The sequence below is a fragment of the Diorhabda carinulata genome, chromosome 6 (assembly GCF_026250575.1).
Source record: "Diorhabda carinulata isolate Delta chromosome 6, icDioCari1.1, whole genome shotgun sequence".
NCBI lineage: Eukaryota > Metazoa > Arthropoda > Insecta > Coleoptera > Chrysomelidae > Diorhabda > Diorhabda carinulata.
Genome location: NC_079465.1, coordinates 695435 through 712433, shown reverse-complemented (window position 1 = coordinate 712433; position 16999 = coordinate 695435). Strand labels below are relative to the sequence as shown.

The 16999-nt window shown below is 28.6% G+C and overlaps 2 protein-coding genes across 3 annotated transcripts in view; one reads left to right on the top strand and one right to left on the bottom strand.

Annotated features, from left to right (window-relative positions):
• The first annotated feature begins 970 nt into the window (after nucleotides 1–970).
• LOC130895745 (uncharacterized) lies at nucleotides 971–2413 on the top strand. The gene is made up of 4 exons (XM_057803278.1): nucleotides 971–1187; nucleotides 1324–1416; nucleotides 2054–2186; nucleotides 2243–2413. The coding sequence occupies exons 1-4, from the start codon at nucleotides 1085–1087 to the stop codon at nucleotides 2301–2303; spliced, it is 390 nt and encodes a 129-aa protein (XP_057659261.1). The 5' UTR covers nucleotides 971–1084; the 3' UTR covers nucleotides 2304–2413.
• Nucleotides 2414–2632: 219 nt separating this feature from the next.
• The window catches only part of LOC130895741 (insulin receptor substrate 1), a 40400-nt gene continuing 26033 nt past the window's right edge, over nucleotides 2633–16999 (bottom strand). The window contains exons 8-9 of one of the 2 annotated variants that reach the window (XM_057803269.1): nucleotides 15948–16990; nucleotides 2633–11844 (exon numbers count right to left, since the gene is read on the bottom strand). In XM_057803269.1, the coding sequence (XP_057659252.1) occupies nucleotides 11381–11844; nucleotides 15948–16990 (1507 nt within the window). In that variant the 3' untranslated portion in view covers nucleotides 2633–11380. The remainder of the gene's footprint in view (nucleotides 11845–15947; nucleotides 16991–16999) is intronic. The other variant, XM_057803270.1, reaches the window with a different exon arrangement.

Below are 16999 nucleotides of genomic sequence, written 5' to 3'. Positions count from 1 at the left end.
CAGGTGGCTTTCAAAAATATGTGAAACAATATATTTAAGTCAGCGGTGGAGGTAAGTTGCAACGTGACACATTTTCCATTGTGTAAAAAACTTTTTCTAAAATAACTTAATAGCTCTATAATGAGCATTTTCAACAATTAAATCTTAATAACATAGAGAAAACAATTCAATTGAGCAATTTCTTTTAAGAAATATTTAAAGCTTACTTACAGACTGACAAGAAAAACTTAAAAAATACGCAGTTTCAGCTGTATTAGTTCACTGAAATAGATCTAAAAACTACGTATGGATCTTAATATCACAATACAAAACTATTGCTACCGAAAAAAAAAACCTACAAGGGTACAATACGAGTATATTGCTTACCCTACGGCCGTCATTTTGACGTAGATCAGGAGGACTAATCAGAACGAAACGAAACTCCGAATTTACACGAAAATAAACGATGTTGGTCGATATTTCTTAACATTGGGAATTTACCAGAAAACGGTTTATACTGTCGTCTAGTATAATATGTATTATAGCAAATATGTTAATTATTAGTCAATCCCATGAATTACTTTATTAAAACTGTAATTCGCATAAAAAGTACTATTTTGAGGTTATAAAAGTGATGCCGCGTCATTTTTTATTTCATATCATTTTAATGGTGGTGGTTGTTAATGTAATGAAAGTAGTATGAAAAAAAATGACAAGTACAAGTGGCTTTCGGAATATTAACCCAAAAAAAATAGAAATCTAATCTTCAGAATTCGGTTTATACTAAAGCAATTGATGATTTTGTACTGGTTAGTGCTGCTTTAAAAAAATTTTCATCATTTAAGATTGATAGAAAGTCAAAAAAATTATTAGTAAATAAAATCTTTTACTCGAAACAAAGTATTAATCAAATTTGTGGCAGAATTTTATATCATACAAAATATTTAATTTTTGATAACCTGTTTGGCCTTTAAACTGTATTATCTTCAATTTATGTATATCCAGTTCATGCAGATTTTAGTGTGGTTAACGTTCTACTACAATAAAGTACGATAAACTACGCTTTAATTTTATTTTTTTGAAAATTTCGTATTAAGCTTTCTGTATGATTTTTTCAACCAGATTCGACGAAGAATTTTTAAATCTGGAGAAGTATATGTCATTGAATATTAACTACAAAGAATATTTTGATTCGGAAATTTTATCACGTAAGTTTTAAATGTGAATACGTTGGGGGATTTAATGAAACTTTGACTTTGTTTGCAACTATTTTATATTCCTCTTTTAATAGTAACAAAAATTTGTTTTTAAAAATTTGATTAAATAATATGTTATATATAACAGCTTGCAATTGCGAAGAAAACGCAGATATGGGTTCGGTACCTCAGGCAGCTTTCGCAGCTAAAAAAATGCGACAAAGGGAAGAACAAATCCAAGGTACTAATTTAATATAAATATTTACTTTTAAGTTTATTTTTTCGTATATATTACACATTATGTGATGTTGGTTGTATAGCTAGTGGCGCTGATTCATATGATAATTAATAGATCACAGATCACTTATATTTAGACGGTTCAACTAATCTGATCTGGCCAAACTGACGCCGTCCGGGAATATAATAATATCAATTTCATAATATTATATTAATGACCCGAAATTAAATTATTATTTTATTGTACTTTTAACTGTTAGATTAAAATCAAAGCTATTTTTATAATTAGACACAGAATAATAATTATTGATTAAGAACCAGAAATGGAATATTCGATGAACTACTAATAAAAAATTTTGCATTCTTTTCATATGGTAAACTCTGTGATTTTTTTTATGCTGCAGACCCATCTATGGTACTTAATTGAAAATAAATAAATAATTTGTCCTTGAATCTTTAAGTTAACCGTAAATAATATGAGTTATTAATGAATCGGATGGATAGTTTGTATTTAAAATATCACAGATTTGTATAGCTGGTCAGTTTGAGCTACTAGACGTTAAATATTAAAGTTGTCATAAGAATAGAAAATATCGTTATTTGTGACTTATATTTGAAATAGTTTCATTTTCACGTTATAGCAATGCTGGATCCAGCTCAGTACAATAGTAAATTTATGAATAGCATTTGGGGACAGTACAATCGATATTCGGTACATAATCTGAAAAAACTGATAGATGACAATATACCCCGGTACTTCGTTAACCCAGTCGAGTGAGTAACTCGCGTCGAATAATGTAAATAATTATTATACTTTATGATATTTTCAGGAAAGTATCGATGGAGAAAAGAATTTTCTCATCAGAGATTTCTACTACTATCAATATTTAGGTAACTGGGATTACAAGGGATGCTTAATATGTACCTACATTTTATATTAGAATAAATCTATATTTGTATGTTTTCAAAAATTATTGAAGTTAATATACGGGAAAACATTTTATGATTGTTTTATTCTAAAAAAATCATCGTGTATAATTGAGGTGCTAGTAATTGTTGCACTATAAACTTGGCAACGTCAAATTTCATTAATTCCAGTACCGGCTTTAAAACGGGCAAACATAACCAAAGATTTATAGAAATAATGGCGGGTGACTAAAAACAATGTAAATATTTGTATAAAAAGCTTGTGGTTTCAAGGAAAATAAAAAAACACTCAGTTGGTTTAGTTTTACTTTATTTTATGTTTTAAGAAAATTCAATTTAATTTCATAATCCTGCAAAAATCAAACTTATATATCAACAATTGTTTTGAAACATCCTGGTGGTATTCACTAAGTTAAGAGGAAAACAAATTGTTACTATAATTACTTAATCATTTTCTTAGAGCAGACGAAAATAATTTATTTAAATGTCTAGTTAATTAAGTCTAAATACAGACAAAAATTACCTACAACGTATCAGTCTACTTAAAGAAAAAAAGATCGTATTTTTAATTTTTAAATAGGAAAAATGCTTTAAATTAAAAAAATAACCAAAAAAAAAAACAAAACAATCTCTTCAAAACTCTTAATGTCTAGGTATAAATACATAAGAAATAGGATACATTGAAAAAACTGGAGAAAATCGTTTTATTATGTTAAGTTTCAAATGTTTCTTTTTGTTTACTTTAAGTAATACTTTGTTATAGATTTGTGATTCAGGTTATCACTAAATATCAACTGGAAATTTAAAAATAAACTCTTTCAATAACAGTTGATAACCAAATTTGTTATCATTCCCACTAATAACAATTTATTTTAAAAAAAATTACGTAATATTCTTGTTTCTACAGCATATTCCCTTCAGTAATTTCTGTGTGTACGCCACTGCGTTATGCGCGCGCACCATCAACGCGCAGACGGAAGATTACCATTAACCAAGGATTTCCACAACGAATAGGACGGTTCATTTAAACAAATCTGTCCAAATGTCTACTGACGTCACAAATTACTTTATAGAGAAATGTAAAATATTGATAAATAATGTGAACCTCATTTTACAAGGTGAATATAATGTGAATAGTTTCAAGTCTCAAAAATAATATGAGAAATTGATGTTGTCAAGATGAGATTTGTTGTAATTTGTGATGTCACAAAATTGGATTGTGCGGGGTTAATGAAAATAGATCGTCCTCGGAATTTAACAGTCTTGGTAATTGAATTGTATTGTTTCAAATTTGATGTATATACGCTCGACTAGTTTTTAGTTCTTTAAATAATATTGTTGAAAACAAATTATTCGACTTTTTTTTGGAAAATGAAAGTTTTATGGAAAATTTATTGTAAAAACGTTTAAGAATTTAATTTTTAAATCAACTGACATAAGAACGTTGTGATTCAATCGCCTTTCATTTACCCTCAACAGTCTTATACAAAGTGATACATTTATTATTTTCAGGTTAAATGATTGCAAAAAAAAATTTGATTCTTAATTTGATACTGTCAAATTTTGGACTCACCTATACGCCTCTACTTTGTGTTGATTATTATTTAGGACACTGTATATAAGTGTAGTTATAAGCTTTGTTCTCGGAACTGATTCCGAGCGAATGTGCACTTTCAAAATGTGGTTTTCACGATAAACTCAGATCTGATTTTTTAGTAACTCAGTTCCGTGACGCGAAAATTATTAATTATCTTTCAGTTGTAGCAGTTATTAGGTTTTTCTATTAAATAGGTTCGTAATCAAGCATGTGTATCACAACTTAGTTGGTTATCGATTTATTTGAAACGTGAACAGAGAATATCGATTCGATTTTAATAATATATCCATGTATCGATTGTATTCATAGATATGAAATGAACATAGTACACTACGGTGTTCTTCGAACGAACAAAAATCGATATTAGATCATATGTCAGGTTGACATTGACATTGACAAGAAGCTTTATTTATTATGAAGAAAAATTGATCAAGACCGTTAAAATTTTGAATTTATATTAAAAACCGGTAGATAAGTGGAAAAATCGGTATAAATACGAAAATTTTTTATTCTATATCATATAAAATAGAACAAAATATATGTAAGTACAGTTTATATTTACGAAAATTGTTTTTTAGTAAATAATGGAATAATAACTTTATGTATGTTTTCAATATATTTGAATTGGTAAAAACGATTTTACTCCAAAACAAAAACCGCATAATAGCATCATTACATTAATATCGCTTATAGCCTACCTACAATGTATATAAAAGGTAGTATTTTCAAGATTCTCACTCTAATATTTACATAAAAGAAAAAAGGGAAAAATAATATTTTTTTTATATAAATACATTCACTAATTTTATAAAAACGGCCAGAATAGCTGCCTTACTATTAATAATAGTTATAGTATTTATCCTAATACGAGTTAAGATGAGATAAGTTTTTATAAACGGAACGCGCAGCACTAAATCTGCACTTTTTATCCTACAACAACATTTCCTACTTTCCTAAGCCTTTTTTGGTCAAAACTCCTCATCTTACCCTCGAATAATGTACAGGGCGAGGTAATAGATAAAGTGATGTCGAACACTCGTCCTGTACAAGATTTTTTTTCTCTAAAGAGAAATATTCAATAGCGGTTCACTCTTCACCCTGCTAATACGTTTTCTTTCTGAGGAACCATATAGAGGTAGCATTAGAATTTATTTTAGTAACTTTTCGATATATTTATATTTAAAATTGGTTACGTTTGAAAGTTTATAAAGAAAAATGTCCCAAATACAAAAAAACAAAAAATTTGTGTAATCATTCAATATATTGTTAATAATTTTGTATTTATTGAAAGTTTTTACTTATTTTTGCGTTTATTTTATAATTTATTATTGATAAAAATGATGTATCATCGTTCAATTGATTACGTATCATAGTTCAATGTAGAGAGGGACTATCATCCCTTTAATAGATTCCGGGGCACACATGAGTGAAGGGGGAATGAAATAGTTGATAAGCTCGCTAAATCGGAGGCAGACAAGTCCTTCATGGGACTTGAATACTTCCGTGGTATCAACTACGAACAATGGGATAAAAATGGAAGAAAACCGATTGTTGGGATAACCTGAGACAGGCAAAGACTCCTCTGGAAAAAATGATCTATCATCGTTTATCACTTTAATATAGCAATTTTGTCGTTAAAAAACGCAAACAACGTGGTGTGTGTGAGTTTAAAGTATTTAATATCGAAAAATTACTTCAATATTTAAATCCTTGTATACATACAAATGCATAACTTCTTTATCATTTGTTTTAACGAAAAAAATCATAATTCATTCAATTTTTTCCATCTAAAACCCAAAATGCAACTATTAGAAATAATTTTTCTTCAATCATATACGAGGTATGTACAAAAACTAATATATTAAGCTCATGGTACAAGTAAGTGAAAAAGAAGACCACGATGGAAACGAATAGAAGATAACAAAGGAAGAATTTATAGAAATGATTGAGCCTCCTAAAAGAGGTGGTTTTAAACACTATTTCTGAAAAGGGCAGAACATTTAAAAGCTATTGAAGCTTTAAAAAAAATTCATATTTTCTAACATACCTGGTATATAATTTTGAAAAAGTAAAATCTGTTAATTGGATTTTAGGTTATACAGAAGTTGTTTTTGAAAAATGATTTTTTTACTAAAATTAATAATGAAAAAGTTGTTGATTTGTATATCAATTTTTTGAGACACATTGTATATTTTAATATATAATGAAGTGTCAATATCGGAACACATTGTATTAGATCAAGTTTATATTTAATTAAAGGCGCGATTAGATTAAGTTTTTGTCGCAGCCTATTTAATCTAGTATAAAATATAATAATAAATACATTATGCTATTATTTTTTTTAAATTTTTTTGCATCTACTTGTTTATATATATATATACAAAAATACGGTATAAAATTTTTTTAATTATGTAATGCAAAGAAAAAATCAACCAGCTTTACCTTAAAAAAAATATTAGCCACTTTTTTATATATAAATATATAGTGAAACATTAGTAAAAAATTCTACAAATCCTTCTTTTATTCTTATTTTGAAAATATATACCGTGTGAGTCATAAATAATATGTCAATAATTGTAGTGACAAAATGTTTAATTAGGTAATAGATGCTCCGCACTGTATACCAGCCAAAATAAAACCACAGGACCCCATTGATTTCAAAATATAAGACTGATTTGGGAAAAAAATCAATATAAAACCACTGGATTGAATTCAAGTCATTAGATTCATTAAAAAAATAATAAAATTAGTTTCAATATTGGAAAATACCAAACAAATATGTTGTACGATGGATTTTATTCAATAGAATCAGTTGTGTAGAGGAAAATATTTCCTATATTGGGGCCAATAATGAAATTCCACATAAAAACAACCCAACAAGTCTGTCATTACCAAAGTGAGACCAATAGATTCGATGAAAGACATTAGATTCATGTCAAACTAACACCAGTAGATTCGGTATTAGAAAAAACATGTTTTGCGATGGATTTTATTCAACAGAATCAGTTTTGTAGAGGAAAATCTTTCCTATATCAGGGCCAACACTGAAATGTATTTCATCTCACATGAAAATGTCCTCATTCCACAAAAAAAAACAACCCAATGAGTCTCCCATCACCTAACCTAACCTAACCAATAGATTCTGCAAGTACAAATATAAAATATGATGGACAAAGACACCCCGTTCGAAGTGGTGATCAATGATAGTCAATTGTGGGTTAGTAAAGATCTTCCGTAATACATATTTTGGTATACAGATGGTTCGAAGTTAGTATAAGGAGCTTTTTAGACCACTATTTTCCAGTATATTCACTTTTTCTTTGATAAATCACCGGATTCAGCAAATTCCAAAAGAAAACCATCAGATTTAACGAGCGTTCAAGGAAATAAAAACAGAAAATTCCATTCCGCAACTGTCGAAGTAAAATCTCGAGTTTCAGAATATTTTAAATAATATTTGAAGTATTCAAATAAACTTGTAATTAAAGAAAATTGTTTTTTTTTATTATAATGGAAAACAAAAACTAAAATCATTACAATCTAGGGTCAAAAATATGATTTTTATTCAATAGACAAAAGTTTGTGTCCCGATAACTCCTGTAGCAGTTGGTTTTACCAAAAAAATAACTGTTAGATTCAATAAATGACAAAATAAAACCTATAGTGCCTAAATAAAACTACTAAATTAAATATAAATCAAAATAAAAGGTTTAGATATCAGTTTTATAAAAAATAAACAAAGTGGACAGGTTGTAAAACCACCAAAACGTTATTGTCAGATTCAAAAAGTGTCAAAATAAAATCAATAGATTCGACAAGTGCCAAAATAAAACCATCAGATTCAGCAAGTCCAAATGAAGATTTAACAAAATGATTAACGTCCCAAAAAGGACATGGAATTGTCATATTGAGTAAAAACCAAAATAAAACCGTCAAAATGTGACTGTCAGATATATAGAGTGTGACAAAATAATATTTATAGATCCAACAAAGTTTGATATGAAAAATAAACTTTTAGAAAGTATTAAAAAATAAATTAGAACCGTTAGATTCAATTTTTTTGAAAATAAAACTAAAAGAATTCGGAAAAGTCACAATAAAATGGCCGATTCATTCCATGACAAGTTGGTGAGGGCTAAAATTGACTCAATTAAGTTGAAAAAACTAAAATTTCTTGAAATAATCGAAATAAAAATATTAGAATAATAAAAAAACGAAAAAATTTGAAATAAACGAGTCCCAAAATTAATTTGTTTTGTTAAATTATTAATTTAAATGTAATTACCCATGACTCACCCTGTATAATTCTAACTTTGGCTTTTTGAATAATTCATTTTGGTTATTGATCGAAAAAAAAATTAATTGTCTCTTGTTTTTGAACTTTTTTTTACTTATATATACAAAATCACGTTATTTGAAAAAAAAAATCGAATTTGTTTAAATAATTTTCCTCGAAATTGGCATATATACAAAAATATTTACAAAATTTCCAAATAAAACACCCAGTACATTAATTTAAAACGAAAAAAAAACTTCTCCAACATTCAACAAACATATTTACAGGGAATTTTAGTTAATTACAATATTTATAAATAATTGAATCGATAGGTTGACTATTTGAAATAGAACACCCTGTATATATATTATACAATGGAAATAAAAATTCGTTCCTCTTCCTAATTTTTTTTTAACTAATACGTAAATGTATTTACAAATATTCTTAAACGTTTAAAATCCAATGTACAGAGTGATGCTATACAACTCTAACCGAATACATAACCTAAAATTTCGAAATATCAAAAAAATTTTGAGTATATACAAATATATTTACAAGATTTGCGTAATTTAAATTTGTTTTATATATATAAAAAAAAGAAAAATCATTAATAGTGACCCGAAAAAAAAATATAAAACTTGCCATTACATATTAACACGTCAACTGTCAATTAAAAACTTTTTGTTACTGTTAATTATTTACATAATTTGTTTTTCAACATTTTTATGATAAATTTGTATTAAAATTAGTATTTTCAACGATTTAATGCGATCAAATCAAATTCTGGAAATTGCCTCGGCAGTAAACGTGTTAAAAGTAAAATCATGTGTGTTGTTTAGAGAAAAGAAGAAGAAATGAAAAGTATGTTTAATCAAAATGCATAATAATGAATAGGTTTTGAAAAAAAATTGAATACAGTGTGTTCCTGTCTTAAGAAATATTTTCGATTAGTAAAAATTATACGAAACTTTTTGTGGAATTTTCAAAATTCAACTAGTGAACTGTCAAAATTTAATAAACGACATTTTTCTTCTAATGGCGCCGGTAAAATAGTAACAAATAGTTTTAGTAGCCTTAACCGATGAAAAAAAAAAATGGCAGTACATTTTACTTAAATTAAAAAAAATAAAATAGAAGCAGTTTATATATGACGTAATACAATGCAAATTCGATTTTACAAAAAACCGACAAAACGTGATCGTAGGCAATTTTTTTGGTTATAACTAGATAATTTGATGTCATTTCGAGGCATTTTACTTTTTGCTGGACAATAACATAACCTCAAAAAAGTATAACGATTTTTTTCGTTGGGTGTATATTAGGACAAATTTGTGATTATAAAGCGAAAGTAGTGTTCAACAGACAATTTTACAGCGGAAAAAGGAAAAAATATCCTATCAAGATATCTTGGACTGCTGCTCGAGTGCCAAAATAAAACTCAAGTTGTTGCGGGGTCGAAATAAAACCACCGAACTAGATATAAAACAAAGTATGATAATCAGATTTTGAATTTTCGTAAAAAACAAAGCAGACACGTAGGAAAAGCATCAAAAGGCAATTGACAGATTGGAAAAGTGTCAAAATAAAATGATCAGATTCGGCAAATCCAAATGAAGCTTCAATAAATTGATTAAAATTATAAAAATGTCATAATGGAATTGTCATATCGAGTAAAATGGAACCAGTAGATTCATTTAATGCCAAAATAAAATCAGTAGATTCAATTAGTGCCAAAATAAAACCACCGAACTAGATATAAATCAAAGTACGATCATTAGAATTGAACTTTTCGTAGAAAAAACAAAGTAGACAAGTAGGAAAACCGCCAAAAGGCAATTGACAGATTCGAAAAGTGCCAAAATAAAATGATCAGATTCGGCAAATCCAAACAAAAATTCGATAAATTGATTAAAATCATAAAAAGGTCATAATGGAATTGTCATATCGAGTAAAATGGAACCAGTAGATTCATTTAATGCCAAAATAAAATCAGTAGATTCAATTAGTGCCAAAATAAAACCACCGAACTAGATATAAATCAAAGTACGATCATTAGAATTGAACTTTTCGTAGAAAAAACAAAGTAGACAAGTAGGAAAACCGCCAAAAGGCAATTGACAGATTCGAAAAGTGCCAAAATAAAATGATCAGATTCGGCAAATCCAAACAAAGATTCGATAAATTGATTAAAATCATAAAAAGGTCATAATGGAATTGTCATATCGAGTAAAATGGAACCAGTAGATTCATTTAATGCCAAAATAAAATCAGTAGATTCAATTAGTGCCAAAATAAAACCACCGAACTAGATATAAATCAAAGTATGATCATTAGAATTGAACTTTTCGTAAAAAAAAACAAAGTAGACAAGTAGGAAAACCGCCAAAAGGCAATTGACAGATTCGAAAAGTGCCAAAATAAAATGATCAGATTCGGCAAATCCAAACAAAAATTCGATAAATTGATTAAAATCATAAAAAGGTCATAATGGAATTGTCATATCGAGTAAAATGGAACCAGTAGATTCATTTAATGCCAAAATAAAATCAGTAGATTCAATTAGTGCCAAAATAAAACCACCGAACTAGATATAAATCAAAGTACGATCATTAGAATTGAACTTTTCGTAGAAAAAACAAAGTAGACAAGTAGGAAAACCGCCAAAAGTCAAATGACAGATTCGAAAAGTGCCAAAATAAAATGATCAGATTCGGCAAATCCAAACAAAGATTCGATAAATTGATTAAAATCATAAAAAGGTCATAATGGAATTGTCATATCGAGTAAAATGGAACCAGTAGATTCATTTAATGCCAAAATAAAATCAGTAGATTCAATTAGTGCCAAAATAAAACCACCGAACTAGATATAAATCAAAGTACGATCATTAGAATTGAACTTTTCGTAGAAAAAACAAAGTAGACAAGTAGGAAAACCGCCAAAAGGCAATTGACAGATTCGAAAAGTGCCAAAATAAAATATATCAGATCCGGCAAGTCCAAATGAGGTAAAAATATACAGTGCGTATCGTTAGTTTCTGCTTTACGCGTGTTGTAAAGTCGTCTACGGTGTAAAATACCTCCGGAGATAAAGTTTTTTATCAAAAACCCGAATTTGCATTGCGCCTTCGACACGTTCGATCTTCTATTGAACACAAAATCGATCGATTTAATGTTTAACTTTAGCGTTGCCGGCGGCACTACCTAAACTTTGGTTATTCTGTTTTAAACCTTCACTTTTGACGAAATCGATTTCGGCGTAAACAAAAGTCGATTGTTCGGCGCTACCTTCGGCCCTGTTTTCTTCTTCTTCGTCTTCTTGTTTAACTAAATCTAAACTAGCGTAAACGAGTCGATTGTTTTGCGTCGATTCTTCTTTAACGTCTTTTATCGTATCGGAATTCACGGATTCCGGTCGCGAATTCACCAAAGTCGACGACGACGACCATTGCTCGCTGGTGGTCGAACTGGGTCGCGACGTCACCATACGCGAATTGTCTAAAGATACCGAAGAGGGACGCGGTTTGTCCGTAACTAGGCGCGATTCGCCGTTCACCGAATTCGGACGGGAAATTTTCGTCGTCGAAGATGACGATGATGATGATACTCCCAATTCCATGTAGTCCGAGGTATCTTAAATAGAAATAAATCACGTTTTAAATGCTATTCTCAACAAGACGTTCTTATTTTTTCGTTGCTGTGTTTGTAAAAATTAGTTTTGCACATTTTTCTCAGTGTAGACACGATTCCTTGTTGATCTGATCAATTTTTTTTTGAATTCAAGTTTGGCAACGTCGCAATATTTCGCAGTTTGACAAAATCGGATAAGTATACCACGGGTAAATGAAAAATTAATATCAAAAGGACTAAATGGAAATTAATTTTATTTTTTACAGTGTAGAAAATCGTACGATTATTACGGATTTGAAGTTTTATTCAACTAAAACGAATTTAATTGGAATATAATTGAAATTTGGCAACACTGTAGTTTATTATAATTATATAGATAGAATTGAGATTATTTTTTTTTTTCAGTGTAGATAGAAAACCGTTGAACGCTTCATTATTTTCCGTTTAATATGAAGGAAAAAACGTTTGGCAACGTTGTAATTTATTATACAACAATGAGAATGTGGTTTACGGATGCTGGATAAAAATTTTGTAGCGAAAGTTTCAATTGAAATTAACAATTAAACATTTTTTTCAGTGTAGGGAAATTTATTCTTTAAATTTAAATTGTAGTTCGAAACTATGACAAAGATTAAAGTTGGCAACGTTGTAATAACTTAATACAATAATGTTAAACAAAAAATTATTTTTTAATTGAAAATTGTTTCAAAAATATTATCATAAGAAATTGTGAAAAAATATAATTTTGGCAACGCTGTAATTTATTATACAAGTCTAAAATTTAGTATACGGGTGGCAAAAAGAAAGTTATATGTATAAAAATTGATTAAATTTGAAGATTTTAAAAAAAACTTGGAACATAAAAAATTCAAAACTTGATTTTTTTCAGTGTAGAAAAGAAATTCGTCAAAACTTTCATTAAATTTTCTCATAAAAACCAGTTGATATTAGTAATTGTTCAATTCAATTTGGCAATATTGCAATTTGTGAAAATATACAGGTGTCAACGAAAAAGTAATAACAAAGCGATTACAGAAAAATTAAATATAATTTTTTTTTAAATTATATGAAATTCGGCAACGGTGTAAATTAGTATACAAGTCAAATTTAGTATACGGGTGGCAAAAAGAAAGTTATATGTATAAAAATTGATTAAATTTGAAGATTTTAAAAAAAACTTGGAACATAAAAAATTCAAAACTTGATTTTTTTCAATGTAGAAAAGAAATTCGTCAAAACTTTCATTAAATTTTCTCATAAAAACCAGTTGATATTAGTAATTGTTCAATTCAATTTGGCAATATTGCAATTTGTGAAAATATACAGGTGTCAACGAAAAAGTAATAACAAAGCGATTATAGAAAAATTAAATATAATTTTTTAATAAATTATGTGAAATTCGGCAACGTTGTAATTTAGTATACAAGTCAAATTTAGTATACGGGTGGCGAAAAGAAAGTTATATGTATAAAAATTGATTAAATTTGAAGATTTTAAAAAAAACTTGGAACATAAAAAATTCAAAACTTGATTTTTTTCAGTGTAGAAAAGAAATTCGTCAAAACTTTCATTAAATTTTCTCATAAAAACCAGTTGATATTAGTAATTGTTCAATTCAATTTGGCAATATTGCAATTTGTGAAAATATACAGGTGTCAACGAAAAAGTAATAACAAAGCGATTACAGAAAAATTAAATATAATTTTTTTTTAAATTATATGAAATTCGGCAACGGTGTAAATTAGTATACAAGTCAAATTTAGTATACGGGTGGCAAAAAGAAAGTTATATGTATAAAAATTGATTAAATTTGAAGATTTTAAAAAAAACTTGGAACATAAAAAATTCAAAACTTGATTTTTTTCAATGTAGAAAAGAAATTCGTCAAAACTTTCATTAAATTTTCTCATAAAAACCAGTTGATATTAGTAATTGTTCAATTCAATTTGGCAATATTGCAATTTGTGAAAATATACAGGTGTCAACGAAAAAGTAATAACAAAGCGATTATAGAAAAATTAAATATAATTTTTTAATAAATTATGTGAAATTCGGCAACGTTGTAATTTAGTATACAAGTCAAATTTAGTATACGGGTGGCGAAAAGAAAGTTATATGTATAAAAATTGATTAAATTTGAAGATTTTAAAAAAAACTTGGAACATAAAAAATTCAAAACTTGATTTTTTTCAGTGTAGAAAAGAAATTCGTCAAAACTTTCATTAAATTTTCTCATAAAAACCAGTTGATATTAGTAATTGTTCAATTCAATTTGGCAATATTGCAATTTGTGAAAATATACAGGTGTCAACGAAAAAGTAATAACAAAGCGATTACAGAAAAATTAAATATAATTTTTTTTTAAATTATATGAAATTCGGCAACGGTGTAAATTAGTATACAAGTCAAATTTAGTATACGGGTGGCAAAAAGAAAGTTATATGTATAAAAATTGATTAAATTTGAAGATTTTAAAAAAAACTTGGAACATAAAAAATTCAAAACTTGATTTTTTTCAATGTAGAAAAGAAATTCGTCAAAACTTTCATTAAATTTTCTCATAAAAACCAGTTGATATTAGTAATTGTTCAATTCAATTTGGCAATATTGCAATTTGTGAAAATATACAGGTGTCAACGAAAAAGTAATAACAAAGCGATTATAGAAAAATTAAATATAATTTTTTAATAAATTATGTGAAATTCGGCAACGTTGTAATTTAGTATACAAGTCAAATTTAGTATACGGGTGGCGAAAAGAAAGTTATATGTATAAAAATTGATTAAATTTGAAGATTTTAAAAAAAACTTGGAACATAAAAAATTCAAAACTTGATTTTTTTCAGTGTAGAAAAGAAATTCGTCAAAACTTTCATTAAATTTTCTCATAAAAACCAGTTGATATTAGTAATTGTTCAATTCAATTTGGCAATATTGCAATTTGTGAAAATATACAGGTGTCAACGAAAAAGTAATAACAAAGCGATTACAGAAAAATTAAATATAATTTTTTTTTAAATTATATGAAATTCGGCAACGGTGTAAATTAGTATACAAGTCAAATTTAGTATACGGGTGGCAAAAAGAAAGTTATATGTATAAAAATTGATTAAATTTGAAGATTTTAAAAAAAACTTGGAACATAAAAAATTCAAAACTTGATTTTTTTCAGTGTAGAAAAGAAATTCGTCAAAACATTCATTAAATTTTCTCATAAAAACCAGTTGATATTAGTAATTGTTCAATTCAATTTGGCAATATTGCAATTTGTGAAAATATACAGGTGTCAACGAAAAAGTAATAACAAAGCGATTATAGAAAAATTAAATATAATTTTTTTTTAAATTATATGAAATTCGGCAACGGTGTAAATTAGTATACAAGTCAAATTTAGTATACGGGTGGCGAAAAGAAAGTTATATGTATAAAAATTGATTAAATTTGAAGATTTTAAAAAAAACTTGGAACATAAAAAATTCAAAACTTGATTTTTTTCAGTGTAGAAAAGAAATTCGTCAAAACTTTCATTAAATTTTCTCATAAAAACCAGTTGATATTAGTAATTGTTCAATTCAATTTGGCAATATTGCAATTTGTGAAAATATACAGGTGTCAACGAAAAAGTAATAACAAAGCGATTACAGAAAAATTAAATATAATTTTTTTTTAAATTATGTGAAATTCGGCAACGGTGTAATTTAGTATACAAGTCAAATTTAATATACGGGTGGCAAAAAGAAAGTTATATGCATAAAAATTTATCAAATTTTGAAATTAAAAAAAAAAACTTGGAACATAAAAAATTCAAAACTTGATTTTTTTCATTGTAGAAAAAAAATCGCGAAGCCTTTCAATAATTTTTCATATAAAAGTCAGTTGATTCAAAAAATTGGAATTCAGCAATATTGTAATTCATTATAATCTGAAATAATATACAGGGGTCGAAGAAAAATGTAAAAATTAAAAATCGTTTTATAAAAATTGATTAAAATGATTATATATATATATATAAAAGAATTCCAGATAGTATACCGGGTGTAAACAAAAATGTGTGATTCTAAGGTTTTCGATGCCATTTCAAATGATCATTTCGAAATATTTACTCACCGCTAGTTCTTCTAGATACTTCGTTAACCGGAGACGAAGCGAGATCTTCCTTGATAGGTTGGAAACACATGGATTGACTCTCCTTGATACCAATCATGGAAAGGTGTCCTATCAAAGGAGTAGTATCCAAACTATCCCTTCTATCCGAATGATCTCTAACCCTACCGGTGACCGGTTGCATTACGGCGTAATCCCCCGAGGAACGTTCCTTCCTCGCGTTCCTATCGAGCTTATCCTTCGGATCCATCGAGTTGCTCATCACCAATCTATCGCAAACCGGCGAAAAATTAACGTAATCCGTATTTTCTTTATTCTTTTCGTTTCGGTTAGTTTCGTAATCCATGACGGCGTAATCTTCGGACGGCGTCGGTTTGCTGGTCGATTTGTACATGTTCAATATGGAGGCGGTTATTTTCGAAGATGGCGTTTCCGGTTTGTTCGCCTTCAAAGGCGAACTCGGACTATTGAGACTCAACGGAAATATGGTGCTGGAACTGCTCGGCGTCGTTACGCTCGAACTCGAACTATCTTTGGAATCCTTTCGAGCCCTTGTGCGAGGCAAACTCGAATATAGCGACGAAGGCGACCAAGACGACAGCGGTAAATGCATCTTGGGCGGGGTACCGGTGGATGATTTCCTACCCAAAAACGACATCGAGGAATTCTTCGAGGTTTGAACGGCGGTCGGTAGGATGGAAATCGGTTGGGAAGTTTGATTTTTCGTGGGTTTCTTCTTCGGCACCACCGACATGTTTAAATAATCGTCGTTGTGTCCCGACGATTGACAACCGTCCAAACTCCCTTGGCGTTGATGTTTCTTTCCCATCGACATTTCGACGTAACCTTCGGGGGTAGTTCGAGGGTTGTCCTGGGGGGAGAACGACATCGGAAGGTAATCGTTGTTGCGTGGCGAGGAAGCGTTGGACAGTTGAGAAGAAAACGAAGATCCGCGTTCCGATCTACGCGAATTGTTCGCGCCGCTCGACATGTCGAAGTAATCGGAATTGGACGTCGGTGACGTGGCGGAATTTATTCGGTTCCTTCTGAAAAAA

Bases quoted from the DNA above. Each gene is read 5' to 3' on its own strand.
- LOC130895745 (XM_057803278.1), top strand. From the start codon at position 1,085: ATGATTTTTTCAACCAGATTCGACGAAGAATTTTTAAATCTGGAGAAG. The intron at 1,188-1,323 runs GTAAGTTTTAAA...TATATATAACAG, and splicing joins TGATTCGGAAATTTTATCAC to CTTGCAATTGCGAAGAAAAC. The intron at 1,417-2,053 runs GTACTAATTTAA...TTCACGTTATAG, and splicing joins AAGGGAAGAACAAATCCAAG to CAATGCTGGATCCAGCTCAG.